Source organism: Triplophysa dalaica, chromosome 6, assembly GCF_015846415.1.
Source record: "Triplophysa dalaica isolate WHDGS20190420 chromosome 6, ASM1584641v1, whole genome shotgun sequence".
Lineage (NCBI taxonomy): Eukaryota > Metazoa > Chordata > Actinopteri > Cypriniformes > Nemacheilidae > Triplophysa > Triplophysa dalaica.
Window position 1 is genome coordinate 26,519,535 of NC_079547.1, and position 16,283 is coordinate 26,535,817.

Here is a 16,283-nt window from a genome sequence, read left to right on the forward strand (position 1 = left end):
GACGTTGACCCGATTGGTTGACGCATGTGTCTGTCAGCGTGGTCCTGTCGTCATCTGTCAGCGCGAGATCTTCGGACGGGCACGTGAAAAACATGAGAACGTCAGAAATCTTAATAACAGATCTGATCTGTATTGAACACACAAAGTGACATCATTTAACAAGAGAGCTTTGATTTAGTTAACAAAAACATCGCGAAGTGTAGAACCTGAGGAAAGAGCTCGTGTTAAAACTTCAACACATCAGCGACAGTTCGTACAAGAACGAACAAATAAATAAGGAAAGTGATGGAGAATTCCGAAGAGTTACTGCAGCTGCACGAGGACGAGGAGATCATAGAAGTCATTGATCTGAGTGATACGGAACCCACCGCAGGTAATGTGTGTGTGTGTGTGTGTGTGTGTTCATGCGATTTGAGGTGACGTATGTGTGTGTGTCAATCCTGTGTGTTTTGAGGTGATGTGTGTATGTATAGGGTTTACGAAACACAATTGTATATTATGAATTGACTACAACAACGTAAACATGGTCCTCGTAAACCACACAGCTTAGTAACGTTATGTGAGTGTGTGTTAATGTCGTGGGTTTTGAGGTGAGTTGGGTGATTTTCTGTTGTGTGTGGTTTCAGATGATCTGGCAGATGAACTGGAGGATGTTGATGTTGCTGAACACATGAATGATGATGATGGTGGATGGGAGACAGAAGATGAGATGGAGTCTGAGCAGGACGACAGTGAACTTACTTTCTCCAAACACACTGGTAACACACACACACACACACACACACATAATGTTAACATTCATTGATGATGTTTTTTGTTTGGTCGTGTGCAGGTTCAGTGTTCTGCGTTGCTTTAGATCCAGTCAGTAACACTCTGGCTGTGACCGGTGGAGAGGACGACAGGGCTTACGTGTGGACCGTGTGTGATGGAGACGTGCTGTTTGAATGCACCGGTTTGTACCTGTTTCAACGAACACACAGTCTGTATCAAAATACACCAACACTAAGCTGATTCCATCCTCCTCAGGTCATAAAGATTCAGTCACGTGTGCAGCGTTCAGCTGTGACTCCAGCCTGGTGGCGTCCGGTGATATGAGCGGTCTCATTAAAGTCTGGAGTGTGGAGAGCAAGGGAGAGATCTGGTCTTTTGAAGTGGGAGACCTGGAGGTGAGTTTGAAGTTGGTGGAGATGGCCTCACACAGGTCCCGCTGAAGGGTTAATGGGCTGCTGGGATTTTTCAGTGGTTGGAGTGGCACCCGTGCGCTCCAGTTCTGCTGGCCGGCACGGCCGATGGGAACATGTGGATGTGGAAGATACCAAGCGGGGAGTGCAAGACCTTTCAAGGTCCCAACTGCCAGGCCACTAGCGGAAAAATTCTTCCTGATGGTGAGATTTTGAAGAGTCTTTAATCTGTGGATGTCTTCTTTTTTACTGTGCCTTAAAACAAGATTTCTTTGGTACAGGAAAGAGAGCAGTTGTGGGATATGAGGATGGAAGTTTACGTCTATGGGACCTAAAACAAGGCAACGCTATACATGTTATCAAAGGTGAATTATTCTCTCCTGTCTGTCTTGGTAACACTGCGTCTATTCCAGATGTGTCACGGAAAATGAGATCAGAGTTTCTTTAGAGTTTATGTCCACACCTGTGGCAACAGTGAAACACCTTGAGCTCCTGAGGAGTCTCTATCAGTAATAGTTGTTACTTTAAATACGGTGTGTGTGGGCACAGAGTAACATTTCAGGGGATTTAATAGGTCAGAATTTCTTTGAAGTTGTTGTTTTGGGCCATGTGACCTGGTGTTTAATACAATAATAATTAGTGGTATTAAAGTGATGAAGAAAGCTTCTCGAGTAATCCAGTATTTTGTAGAGGAGGTGAAAATGACCAGTGAAAACAGTTTGCATGTGGAGTTTGAAAAGTAAACAGTCTTGATATTCAAAATTGTTTGTTTGTAAAGTATGAAAAGCACTACATAAATCTCCCAAAGAGAAGTCTCACGTGTGTGTTGTTTGCCCAGGTCATGAGGGTCACCGGGGGGCTCTGACATCGATGGCGTGCAATAAAGACGGATCTCTGGTTCTGAGCGGGTCTGTGGACGGCCATGCCAAACTCATCAGCACATCCACAGGAAAGGTGAGCAGTTACAGGAATATTCATGTCGTTTCATTGAATAGAGATTAATAAGAAGCCCAAGGTAAGAAAGTTGTAGACGTGATGCTTGTGTACACGTGTATGTTTTAGGTTGTGTTCTCGTTTAACAATGACATCGGTGAAGCAAAAGATTCGGGTTCAGAAGAGGAATGTAACTCTGTGGAATCTGTGGGCTTTTGTAATGTGTAAGTAAATAAAGCACGTGGACAGATGATCTGGTGTGTTCCAGCAGTGATGTAACGCTTTTTTCAGTTTGCCTCTGATCGCTGTTGGCTATCTGGACGGCACTCTGGCCATTTTTGATGTGAACACACAGAATGTCAGACATCGCTGTAAGCATGAGGTAAAAGTCTACATTCATGGCTTCAGATGAGACCTGATTGTTGATGCATGTTGTCCTTGATCAAGTTGTTTGAATGTTGTGTGTCAGGTTGGGATAGTTCACGTTCAGTGGGAGGAGTCGTCTGCAGTGGTTTCCACAGGTAATCTGGCTGGTGTCGTCACTATCTGGGACGCTCGATCTGGAGTCATGATGTCAGAGTACCGTGGCCACTCTGCCGAGATCCTTGACTTTGTGCTCAACAGGTTGGTCTGGTTAAAGCGAGAGCTCAGTCGATGGTAATGTCGATGTTTCAGCCGAAATGTAACCAAGCTCTTCTGAACAGTGCTTCAAAGCTGTCCGTCCAACATGCAGTTGTTTTTATGTTCCTGTTTTTGTCATTTCAAAAGAGGGTTCTTTTTTCCAAAATAAATGTTATTCTACATCTTTCCCAATGCTCCAGTGAATGTATGAGAACTAGTGCTGTCAAAACGAACGTGTTAGCGCATGAAATATGTTTGTTCAGATGAACGCGTTAAAAAAAATCAGTTTTTCTGTCATTCCTATTCTATCATTACTAGGGGTGTGACGAGATCTCGTGGCGTCTCGCTAGAACACAATTCCCTTACCAATTGCCATGATGAAGTACTGGGCTCAAAATTGCGACAATTTTAGTTAGAGGTGCTCCGATTGATCGGTCGCCGATCATAATCGGCCAATAATCACTTTGGGAAGTATGGTCGGCGGTCTCTAAAAGGCCGATCCAGAAAAGCCGATCAGATGACGCAAAATTGACGAGACATTTATTTTACGCGCAATGAAAATGGCTTCACCGGTCTGGCATTTCTACAAGGTGTGTGAAATAGACAATGCATTATCAATCTGAAACGTTTGTACTATGCGAATTCCATGATGCGGGAAGCACCCAAAACATTTTTACACCAGCAACCTCTTTTGACATTTGAGGGTTAGTCACGTAAAGGAGTGCGAGTAGTTTTCAAAGTTAGCCTCGCGCAAAATGAGCGGGCAGTTCAGCAGCTCGAGCGACACTCAGCTGCAGGGATCGCGTCAACAGAATATTCATTTTTTCTACCAGTGATGGAAAAATCTGAAGGCAATCTGTCATTTTGACGGACTACAATAAATGCGATTTGTAATTCCCCTATTTATCATTTCGTGTCATCAGAACGTGATCGTGAATGGACTGAACGTGATTGTGATGTGGTGTGGTGTGGTCAACAGAGACTCAAGGTGCATATGCATCCATCACTCCCCGCGTCCCGTGCACGCATACATACAGGCGCTGTGGTACCATCTTTACAGAGTTTTTACCTCATAAAAGAGCGTCTTTTTGGATAAATAATAGCTTTCCGTAAGTGGAAAAGTGTCTCACTGCGTTTTCTCTGTTCACTGAGCGGCAGAAGCAGCACATATATCACCAAAACACAGCTTTCTTGTGAGTACAAAAAACCTTTTACAGGCACCAGTCATTGTTACTGATTGGACGTATGAACATAACATTTGCTTGTAATTAGGGTTAGGATTTTATGTCCGACAACAGAAACATTGAATAATAAATGAAACGTCTAAGTCTAGCGCAACCTCTCCTCAGCTGTCAGTAACAGAGACATTTTTAAAAGCATCAACCCTACTGCAAGCACAGTAAGAAGCATAAATAAATATCAGATTATTAGATAAATAATGTTATAAATTTGCTTTGATCATGGCCACTTTATATTGTGGAAGACAAAGGGTTTCTGGGACTCATGTCACAGGCTGCTATATTTCATGAAAATATGTGGTAACGCTTTCCTAGAAGCATGTATGTTTAATGCATTATAAAAGTAGTTTTAAAGCACTGTAATGCACATTTTAATGCATTGTAATGTCTTATAGATAATTGTTATTACAGTTCATACATTATACCACTAAGCAATTCATTGTTACACTACACATTTTAAATTGGTTATAATTCTTTACAACTACATATAATGCATTTCAACACACATTATGAATAATAATAATGCATTTTACCCTTTAATAACTCTTTATAATGCATTATACATACATGCTTCAAGAAAAGTGTTACCAAATATGTTACTTACTAATATTCATTTGTTAATTCATGAGACTTTCTCTTCTGGTACTGAGAAAGCTTAAAATAGCTCCTGTAATCAGTGATCGGTATCGGCCGATACAGCTTTCAGTGATCGAGGATCGGTGATTGGCTCCAAAAATCCTGATCGGAGCACCCCTAATTTTAGTAGCATGTGCTCCCTAAATTTAAGCTGTGCGAGCGACCTCAAAATATATTTTGGAGCATTTGTGTGAGTACACATTTTGTTGTCGAACAAACTGTTTTCTTTACAGTACAGAACACATTAATAACTGCACAAAGTATGTGCGGTCTGTGAGCTACAGTGACCAACCGGGCCATTCATAGACAAACTACGAGTGTTAACTAAGTGGAGGAAGAAAGATTAACAGTGTGATATGATCGCCAGCAATACGCAAAACCATATAGAGAAAACAACATCAGGTCTTTACTAAAAGCTGCGCCTGTTAAGAAAACAAAGCATACATTTTGTGCAAATATTGCCAGTCATTTGAGTTTTGACAAAATATTTAGCATTGTTTACTAGGGATGCACCAATACCATTTTTTTTAAAGACCGAGTACGAGTACCGATATTTTTTTCTGCTACTCGCCGATACCTATAACTGATGCCTGTATAATTTCCAATTATGGTTAATAAACCAGGGTCTTACTGGTACATTTTTCTTCTTTTATTTTCAGCTATATATAAATTTAAGTACTATTTTTAAATTAAGTTAAAAAAAAAAGTAGCACAATTTTACTAGCACATTTACTTAAATTTGCCAAAGTTAACAATATACTCTGTGGTCGAATTATAAAAAATTCAAGGGGGGTGGTGTGGTAAAATGTAAGTGTATCATAACTTTTTCAAATGAATCAGACTTTTACTTTGACGAATCGCCTCAAATGGTTTTTTGTTTATGTGTTCGTGTGCTCGTGGAGTGAAGCTTCGCAACCACAATGCGAGGGTTATAAGACTTTTGTTCTATTGTAAGACCTGCCAGTCACAGACATGAAACAAAGATTTTGTGTTAAATTAGATGATACAATTTTGAAAAGAATTTTTGTTGCTACTGTTGTTCAAATGGGTGTCTATTCTTACATACACATGCTATGCTTTTTTATATGTTCTTCACATGCTATGCTTTTTTTATATGTTCTTCCTCTGTCTTAAACTGTCTTCTTACACTGTACTCTTCTTGTCCACAGAGAGGCGTCAGCAGTTGTGACTGCGGGAGGAGACCATAAAGCCAAAGTCTTTTGTCTGCAGAGACCTGACCGTTAGAACTGAACCACTTCCAGCTGTAAAGCACAGAATCAAGACTCTATCTGACAGCTGGACTGTTTGTTCCTCTCTTGTTAAACATGACACACACACAGATGTGGCACGGAATTGTAAAGAAAAAAGGTGTTTCGTCAGTCTGCGCAAGCCTTACAGTAAATATGCCGTCAGATTTCAGTTTCATTACGGACTCTTCAACTGACCGGGCAGATCATCTGTGTTGTTTAAATAGTTGAATTGAGTTTTAAATCTGTGATGTCATGAGTCTGTTTGCTGGTGGAGAAACAAGAAATAAACCTTGTTTAATTCTGTCAACACAAATCTTCTTTCTGATACCTATCTATCATTCTCCATTATCTACATAGAGTTGGGTTACACAATTGCAGTAGGAATTTTAGTAGGTAAAGTTTATATATATATATATATATATATATATATATATATATTTGCTTAATCACATGGAACATTTAAAGGTGTCATGAATTAAAATCACAATTTTAACCCGAGCTTTTGTTATAGGGAATAGTATTCACCTGAACATCACGTAAGTGTCAGAACTGAAAACACCTTGTTACTGAGATGACATCTGTTATTGACACCAGGCCCAGCGAACGCCAGGTTCTGGAATGCATCTATCTATGACCACATTGCTAGGTTGAACACCACCTCCACAGAAAAACATCAACGACGACTTCTCTAGCCCCGCCCACTAGTTCATTACAGAACCAGTGGCACAGAACCAGATAGAGCGATCAAGCAATAAACATGGCGTTAAAGACAAGGCACATTTGTAGAGAGTTTCAAATAAAAAAGCAGTGCTGTGCCGTCAATGCGTCACTATTGCTTTGTTAGAGATCTCTTGATGTGGTCTGAGCACTATTCACACAAGATTAGTATTACCTGAGAACCTCTAGTCATTTGTATTAATTGCAGAGGTTCTCTGTGATCTTAAGCCTGTGCGAATCGACCTTTAAACCGAGCATTTGCAGAGGTTACCTCAAAACCCGTGTAGAAAACAGCCGGTTACTTATTGATTTTTATGTTTTTGGATGTAAAAATCACACAAACGTCATAAGTAAACCTCATATAACAGTATTAAACAATAAACAAGCACAGTTCATCAGACCTTTAAAATGCGCTGATTGGGTTTAATCAAGCAGCCTAAACCTTATCATAACTTTACTACCCACCAGAAGAAGAATTGAACATTTTCTTCAAAATAAGCAAAATGTATTGTTATTGTTTGTTTAGAAAAAACTAAATATTTTAATAATTTTTTATGTTTTTTTTCCAAGTACAACCCCCCCAAAAATCCCCTATCTAACTATAGTTTCCCCAGTGGACTTCTGCCCTGATACTGTTGATGTGTATGTTTATAGTTTTGGATATAAGAGACTGCACAAAATCTTGAAAAATAGAATCGTGTGTTAGGAGATCAAGGCCCTGTTTCACAGACACGGTTTAGCTGAAGTCCAGACTATGCCTTCGTTGAATTAAGATATTTATGTTGCTTATATAAAAATGCCTTATTACATTACATTACTGGTGTGCTTCTTGAGACAAAGCAATGGCACTGATCAATTTGAAGATATTTCTGGGCAAGTTATATTCAGTTAAGACGGGTCACACATTCGTTTTAGTCTGGGACTAGACTTAAGGGTTGTCTGCGAAACCGGGTCTAAGATTTTTCTTACCAGATTGTTAAAACCAGATTTCTCCTTAATTCCATTAGCTAGTCTCACACACATACAACAAACATTATCACAGGAATAAGGAATGTCGTTTCATTTAAAGGTTGTTTATTGCGAGCGTGTTTTGCTTCGTGTCATATGTAAACGTGCGCCAGTAGTTTTGTCTAAACTGATGTCAGTGTAGTTTTTATTATGGCTGTTTAATGTGCACTGGTTAGTGTACACTTCCCCTTCAGATGCAACTGCCTGCTTTCTCTCATCGATGGATGACTTTACTCCCCCTCACAGCAGTCGAAAGTCTTTGAATCCTGACCGCTTTGAGAGAACAAGACGCTTATTTTACTGTAAAGCGCATCTGCTTCATTGTTACCATGGGGGAAAAACCTGAAAATCGTTAGCTTTTCAAATCAACCCTTAAGGAAAAAGGTACGCTTGTTTGGCTATTTATGAAATAGATATTTTATTCAAGAAATTGCTGTCTGGCACAGCTGTGGTGAATTTACAGTCGTGATTCTCATTCATGAATGTTACAGACAAGATAACGGTCTACTCACATTTGTAATATAATGATATTGATACTGGCATGTTAAGTGTCTGTTGTTGTTTTATAGACTAAAACAATAATGCTTATGTGAGATGAATAATGAAGTGTGGCAAACAACTACATGCAAATTTTCATTTCAGACAAATTACAACAGGAATTCACTGCTTCGCATAAAGGTCAAATAACCACAGGTGTTCTTCTACTTCAAATGGTAGATCATTGTGTCAAAAAACTCAAGCTCATAATCTATATGATCAAAATCTATAACTTGATTGCACTGAATGTCACTTTGTATAAACGGCAAATACAATGTAATGTATACATAAGGATTTCTGTTACACGACTTAATGTGATTCTTGAATTTATCGTCTTCACTTTAAGAAAAATATGATGGTTGTAACAAATGAGCATAAGTAGAAATGTAGTCTCAGCAGACAAATGTATTTAAACTCCGGCAAATAACCCATTTTTTTAAAGGTTTCCATTGTGAGGTCTACACAGTAAACACATTTTTACCAAATGTAAACATGATTGACAGCACCTTGGAGAGTCTCAGAAGAGAGTTCTTTTGTTTTGGCCATGTAACTTAACCTTTCCAGATGGCATGTGTATTTTGGGCAATATTTTAGAATGAAATGATATAGTTTCAACTCAAAGATAAATGATTTGCTTTGATTCTGGTTTATGGCTACATAAGCATTATACAATTATTAATGTTTGGAGTGAAAACTCTTAACTTTTAAGGTTTTCTTAGTCTTTTTTTGTGTTCATTAATACTCAATGTGTAAATTTACAACAAGATCATCATATAATTCCATTGTCTATTTTGAATATTGCAGTTATGGAGAAAATACACAGCAGGACGACTTCAACATTTGACCTGAAATTCCCAAAAGGCAACTAACCTTCACACGATTGTTGATTTTTTGGATTTTATTACAGTAAAATAATGTCATATTAACTCAATGCAGAATTCTGTTGCCCTAACACACTCTTGCTTGTGTGATGTTAGTACAAGAATTTAATGCAGATGTGTTATGTATATAAATAAGTGAGGGAATACCAGGGAGTGTCTCAAAAACAATTGAAATGTAAACTTCACTCTGTATCGTGCCAAACCCACCCCTTAAAGGGATAGTTCACCCAAGAATTGACATTCTGTCATCATTTACCCACCCTAACCTGTATACATTTCTTCTGCTAAACACAAAGTAATTGGGAAGAATGTCATTAACCAACAGGTCTCATCCCCATTGACTTCCATAGTATATTTTTTCTCTACTGGGACACTAAATGGGGGATGAGATCTGTTTGATCACTAATATTCTACCAAATACCTTCCTTTGTGTTTGTTTAGCAGAAAGAAATGTATACAGGTTTGGAACAACTTGAGGGTGAGTAAATGATGACAGAAGTTTCATTTTTGGATGAACTATCCGGAACTTATCTGTAGACAAGGAACTAGTGATGTGTTCTTTATTGTTGAGAAATGCTTTGTACATATCACTATGTGTCAAATCAAAGAGTATATGGATCTCCCTCTTTTCTTCACACAGCTATCACTCTTACAATGCTGGTTTGCTGTGGGCAGTTGTGGCGATGGCTGTAGTGACGCGAAACGACAGCGATGTGGAGGCACAGTTGATCTACACTGTCACGCTTCCCTTCTCCTGTGCCATAGTCTTCTTCAACACGCTCCTCATTCTGGGCATCACATGCAGCCGCCAGCTTCACAACTCGCAACATTATTTCTTCTTAAGCCTTCTGGTTGCTGACCTGTGCACAGGTGTGGCCCTTCCCTTCATACCCTGGATGGGTCTTAATCGTCCTCTCAGCTTCTCGGCCTGCCTGCTGGTGCACATCTTTCCCAACTTCATCTTCCTGGCCTTCCTCTTTCACTTGGTGCTGGTGCACTACGAGCGATATCAGACTATTGTTAACCCTCTGCGGGGGGGTCAACTCTGGCTACATCGCCGGTTCTCGATCACTCTGCTTGCTGTGTGGATGCTGCCATTGCTGTTTGCATTGTTGCCTGCCTTTGGCTGGAATAACAGGGCCGTTCATTCATGCTGTCCAGGACCGAACAGCTCGCAACATTTAAACTGTGCAGTGTCTTCTGGAGGTGGTTGCTGTTCTTACCGCAACGTCTTTCCAGATGCTTTCATCTTTTTGGAGGTATACGGTCTACTAGCACCTGCCGTCCTTTCCATTGCTGCCATGACATGTCGTGTGTTGTGGATCACAGGAGAACAGCTAAGGGGCATTCGACGTCTGCAGCGTGGTGTAGCGAACAAGCAATGCCTAAGAAGAATGGACATGCGTTACGCTTGCTGCGTGGCAGCCATTTCTTTTGCCTTTCTGGCTTGCTGGGTCCCTTATATTGTTTACACTCATATGGGCATGACATTTTTGCTTAGCCAGGGGGAAAGAACCAGTCGAACTTGCCACATCGTACTGTCCTGTACTGGAGTTGGGGGCATGGCGTTGGTTCCCCTCCTTTTGGGACTTGCCAACAGGAAGTACACAGATCCCGGCAGAAAACTGTTTCGCAAGGTTTGGTACCACTGCAGAAATACAAATGTGCAAATGGACACTAGCCTGTGGGTCTGTCATAGTTAAGATGATTATGTGACAATGTAATGTGCAGTGTCTTCTGCTTTTAACCTTTTCTTGTAGCTCAGTGGTAAGAGCATTGCGTTATCGACCCAAGGTTGTGGGTAAGATCCCAGGGGATTGCACATAACTATGTATAAATGTATAGGATAAAGCCATGCAAGTCGCTTTGGATAAAAGCATCTGTCAAATGCACAAATGTAAATGATTAAAAAGAGTACTTCATTCTTAATTTTTAAATGGTATTTTAAACCATACGTTTTAAGAAATTGTATGTTGGGTTTTATTGTCATCCTTTCCATAATAATGGCTGTTTGATTTGAAACCAACTTTCTTGATGCCAATAACAGAATAAGACAAACTTGTGTTGCGTGTGCTTGGTTTACAGCATGCGCAAAGATTTGCATATTCTCTTTCAAACTACAATAAATGGTTGTAGGAAAAATGAACTTACAATTTGTTAATTTGACACTCTCATGTTTTGAGTAAATGGTTAAACTAAGTAGGTAAGGGATGATAATTTTAGTCATTGTCCACCTGTGTTGTTTGGGGGTTAGGGGCGCATAGTCGGGTCTGTCAGCCGGGGTGGGGATGTGTCATGCATATGTGTGGTTTGCATTCATGTTGCGTGCATTCGCATTTGTAATACGTCCGTCTGAGCGGCCAAAGCCTCAAATGATATCTACCCAACGGGAAAACGTCCGGTACGCCAGATGGCAAGTCCATGAACAGTCCTGAACAGTTTCAGATTTCAACCTTTTAATGATGTCTAATTCATATCAATGATATATGAAAGAGCACCTGTCAACGTCCAAATCCTATTCAAGCAGCAAGAATTATTTATATTTTCACAAACCTGCAGCACTCGGACAAGCAAAAGTGTGCACGTCTGCTCAAACCCTGATGTGGTGCAAGGCAATTTTCCACGTCAAAGCCCGTTTTTAGAATTTGAACGTTGCCGTGGATTTTTGCACACGCTTTACGATCAAATCTGTGCGTACGCACATTTTATAAATGAGTCCCCTGATCTATTTTACTCTAGTGATCCTAAAATGATAGAGTGACAATTTTGTTTCATAGTTAATACAGTTTACAACTTATTGGCCATCAGAAAAGCAGAAAAGAAAATGTTGGAGAGGTTGCAGATGTCTCCAGCCTCATTTATCAACAGTGCGTACGCATAGATATGTGCGTAGTGAGTGCGTAAGAACATATTCACGCAAAGTGTGGGATTTACCAACTTATACGCACAATTGTGTGTAAATATAAACACACCTCTGAGCATGCTTAGGCAGAGAATCTAGTGGTAGAATGGTGATACTACAAAAAGAATGTTCCACCGTGTTTCACATGATCTTTTTTGCAAATACTCTATTAGTTTTTTTTTAGTTTGAGGTACACATTTGCATGTGAAACGCTATAAAAGACAAATGGGAAATCATTTGAAATGTAGTTAGCGTCCTGGCTGATCTCACTTTGCTGGATGATTTGGCAAACCTTCTTTAATTGAAAGCACAATGTAAAGAACAAAAGTAAAAAAACATTGCTTTCTCTTACATTGTCTACTGTCTTTAGACCCTCTGGGCCCTAGACTTATTTTCTGATAGAGTTCGCAGACCTATTATTGGACCTTGTGATTAATGTTGGTAAAGTACTGATTGTCGGAGATTTTAATATCCATGTTGATAGTGATAACGATGCATTAGCAGTGGCGTTTAAAGAGCTACTAAACTCTTTTGGAGTAACACAAAACATCTATAGACCCACTCATCGCCTTAATCATACACTAGACTTGATTATAGATTTAACCAATATCGACCTGGCTATTCTGCCGTACCTTGGTAGCAATGAATTCATGACATTTTTTAGGGAAAACATACGAACAAAACTCAACCTCCAGAGTGTCCGATGAATTTGTATCAACCATTGCCCCAAAAGAAAAGCTAGAGTGTTTTTCACCTATAAAAAAGGAAGATTTAATTAATTTAATTATTGCAACATCCAAACAACATGCTTGTTAGACCCCATTCCAACTAAATTATTAAAAGAGTTACTACCTTTTGCAATTGAGCCCATTTATAACATTATTAACTCGTCAATTCCTCTAGGCCAGGGTTCCTCAACTCTTACCCTGGAGGTCCGGAGCACTGCAGAGTTTAGCTCCAACCCTGATCAAACTTGCCTACCTTTGATTTTCTACTGATCCTGAACACCTTGATTAGCTTGCTCAGGTGTGTTTGATCAGGGCTGGAGCTAAACTCTGCAGTGCTCCGGACCTCCAGGGTAAGAGTTGAGGAACCCTGCTCTAGGCCATGTCCCAGGACCCTTTAAGCTGGCTGTCATTATGCCTCTTATCAAAAAGCCAAACTTAGACACCAATGAACTTGGAAGCTATTTCAAATTTCCCTTACATGTCTAAAATACTAGAAAAAAATTGTCCACTCAGCTGTGCTATTTCCTATAAAATAATGACATACACGAAAAGTTTGAATCTGGGTTTAGACCATATCATAGCACTGAAACTGAGCTTGTTAAAATTCCAAACAATCTGCTTATAGTATCTGATAAAGGTAACATCTCACTCCTAGTCCTGTGTTTGATACCGTAGACCATAAAATACTTTTAGCTGATATACACAATTAAACCGGTATTCAGGGACAGGCACTACAATGGTTCAGATCTTACTTATCAGACAGATATCAATATGTCCATTTAAATGGGGAATCGTCAAATCTAACGCAAGTCAATTATGGATTTCCTCAGGGACCGGTTTTAGGACCCTTGCTTTTCTCCATATTCATGCTGCCCCTTGGCAACATTATTAGAAAACCTGGAATTAGCTTCCACTGTTATGCAGATGATACTCCACTTTATATCTCATCAAGACCAGATGATTCCTTACAGCTATCCAAATTGGCAGAGTGCATCTAAGACATAAAACATTGGATGACTACTAATTTCCTTATTTTTAAACTCTAACAAAAAAGAAATATTACTTATCGCACCAAAAACATGTAAACAGAATATCTCTGTTTATAACCTTCATTTCATCATTTCATTTCATTGTGCACTTATCACAGGGACAATCCCCCTGAAGCAATATGGAGTAAAGTGTCTTGCTCAAGGACACACTGTGGTGGCTGCTAGGATCGAACCAGCAACCTTTTGATTCACCAGTTCAGTGGTTTAACCCACTAGACCACCATCACCTTCAAATTGAAGGCTGCACTTTTACTCCAACAAATACAGTTAAAGACCTAGGAGTTATATTAGACAGCAACATGTCATTTAAAAATCATATCTCAAATGTCACAAAAACAGCCTTCTTCCACCTTAGAAATGTTGCCAACGTATGAAATATTTCATGTGTTGCTGACGTGAATCTTATTCATGCATTTGTTACCTCAAGACTTGACTACTGTAATGCTCTACTTAGTGGTTGTCCTACATCATCAATAAACAAACTACAGTTAGTTCAGAATGCAGCTGCCAGAGTTCTAACCAGGTCGAGAAAACACGATCACATATCCTCAATTTGATCGTCGTTTTAAAGTTATTTTAATTACTTATAAAGCCTTTAACAGTTTAGCCCCTACCTATTTAACAGAGCTTCTATCACATTACAACCCATCACACTCTCTAAGATCTCAAAACTCTGGACTTCTGATAATATCTAGAACAACTAAATCCACTAAAGGGGGTCGAGCTTTCTCATACGTAGCACCTAAACGAATAGCCTTCCCGACACACTCTCCCAATTTAAATCTAGATTAAAGACACATATTTTCAGCCAAGCTTTCACTTAATGCATAGTTAATGAACAGCAGCTAAGCTAATCATTCTCTTTCTGCCCCCGCCTCGGGATGCCCATCCCGAGGGAGGGAGAGATTCCGCCAGGCCAGATACACGTCACATGCCCATCCCCAACTAAAAATTACGCCATCTACAACTAAAAATCTTGTGCCATCCTCCTTCGACAGCCTGCGAACTGACTAACCATCCCAGCTCCATGTTTTGTGGTCGATGTTGCACAACAGTTAATATTTAATAATAGTTTAATAAGTTAATAATAATGTTAAATTATGCCACTACTATTTTTCTCTGGTTGTTCCTCTGTTTTCTGGTTTCGATCGCAGAGTGGGAACGGTTTGGACCTGCATGGTTTCGGCAAGTGGGACCGGGTTGGACCTGCACGGTTTCAGCGAGTGGGACCTCCTGGGTCGCGGGTGGTGGGCTCTCCCTCTTCTTCGTGGATGTTTGCTCTGTAGCTTTTGGTCAGGGTCACTGAGTGCAGCTATGACACGTCAGAGGGGATCAGGCCCTCGCGGCTGAGCATGGTTTCTCCCAAGTTAGTTTTTTCTCCATTAATCAATCATTGGAGTTTGATTATCTCACCACAGTTAGGGTTAGGGTTATAAACACCATGCACTGTTCTGTGTTTTATCTTTCTGTGTTTTTCTGTTTTTCTTATTTGCTCCTGTAAAGCTGCTTTGGAACAATGCACATAGTGAAACGCGCTATATAAATAAATTAAATTGAATTGAGAAACATTAAACAGAACAATATATGAAAAAAAGAATATAAGAGAAAAACATTCAAACTAATTGAAAAAGATTAAAAAGAGGTTTGCACTTTAATCATTATTATGTTAACATCTTATTGCTTTTCTATTACTACATAGCTTTACCAAATAATAATAAGATTTAACCATCCATCCATTTTCTACCGCTTATCCGAACTACCTCGGGTCACGGGGAGCCTGCGCCTATCTCAGGAGTCATCGGGCATCAAGGCAGGATACACCCTGGATGGAGTGCCAACCCATCGCAGGGCACACACACTCACTCACTCATTCACTCACTCACTCACACCCTACGGACAATTTTTCCAGAGATGCCAAGATTTAACCAATTCAACCAAAAATAACTGCAAATATATTTTATTTTCTGAAAAGTTTAAATTAGGGTTTGGAAAATAAATCTCCTATAAATAATTGTAAAATTAACAATAAAACCCAAATTATGCAAACCATGCATTGTGCAAAGAATGCGTTTTCAAAAGGCTTGTTGGACTTGCCCAGAATACAGTCACGTGATTCATAAAGGGAGGTGATAATGATAAATTGGAGGCGTTTCCGAATGCTAATGACTGTGAACATGACCGAACATGGTACTTGCGCACATGTGGGATTTATCAACAATGATTGCTTACTCATGTGGGTAAGAGTGCGTGCGTGCGCACGTTTGATAAATACAGATTTTTCTATACTTACACACGTTCTAAATTTAATTCGTAAGACAAAATATTGAAGCCTTTCTAAGTAGTTTTGATAAATTAGGCACCTGGAGTGTTGCCCTGTAAGAGAAAGATCAATGTAGTGAATCGAGTTTTCAGATTTTAGCCATTTTCTTTCAGATGCCCTGAGCGTGCCGTGATTAGCTTAATATATTTACCTCCAGAGATCAAGGCCCGTTTTCATAGACGAGGTTTAAGACTAGTCCCAGACTAAAATCAATGTTTGAGCTGTCTTAACTGACAATAAATTACCCTGACATATTTTCTTAAAATATCAGTGCCATTGTTT

The 16,283-nt window shown here is 39.6% G+C and overlaps 2 protein-coding genes across 2 annotated transcripts; both read left to right on the top strand.

Annotated features, from left to right (window-relative positions):
- Positions 1-25: 25 nt before the first annotated feature.
- On the top strand, positions 26-6,166 carry aamp (angio-associated, migratory cell protein). Its single transcript, XM_056751540.1, has 11 exons — positions 26-373; positions 627-758; positions 833-952; positions 1,027-1,166; positions 1,241-1,385; positions 1,463-1,546; positions 2,020-2,135; positions 2,244-2,338; positions 2,406-2,496; positions 2,584-2,738; positions 5,779-6,166. The coding sequence occupies exons 1-11, from the start codon at positions 286-288 to the stop codon at positions 5,852-5,854; spliced, it is 1,242 nt and encodes a 413-aa protein (XP_056607518.1). The 5' UTR covers positions 26-285; the 3' UTR covers positions 5,855-6,166.
- A 3,519-nt stretch (positions 6,167-9,685) lies between these two features.
- On the top strand, positions 9,686-14,967 carry LOC130425028 (G-protein coupled bile acid receptor 1). The gene is made up of 2 exons (XM_056751059.1): positions 9,686-10,690; positions 14,836-14,967. Exons 1-2 carry the CDS (start codon positions 9,686-9,688, stop codon positions 14,965-14,967), a joined length of 1,137 nt encoding a protein of 378 aa, XP_056607037.1.
- The last annotated feature ends 1,316 nt before the right edge of the window (positions 14,968-16,283 follow it).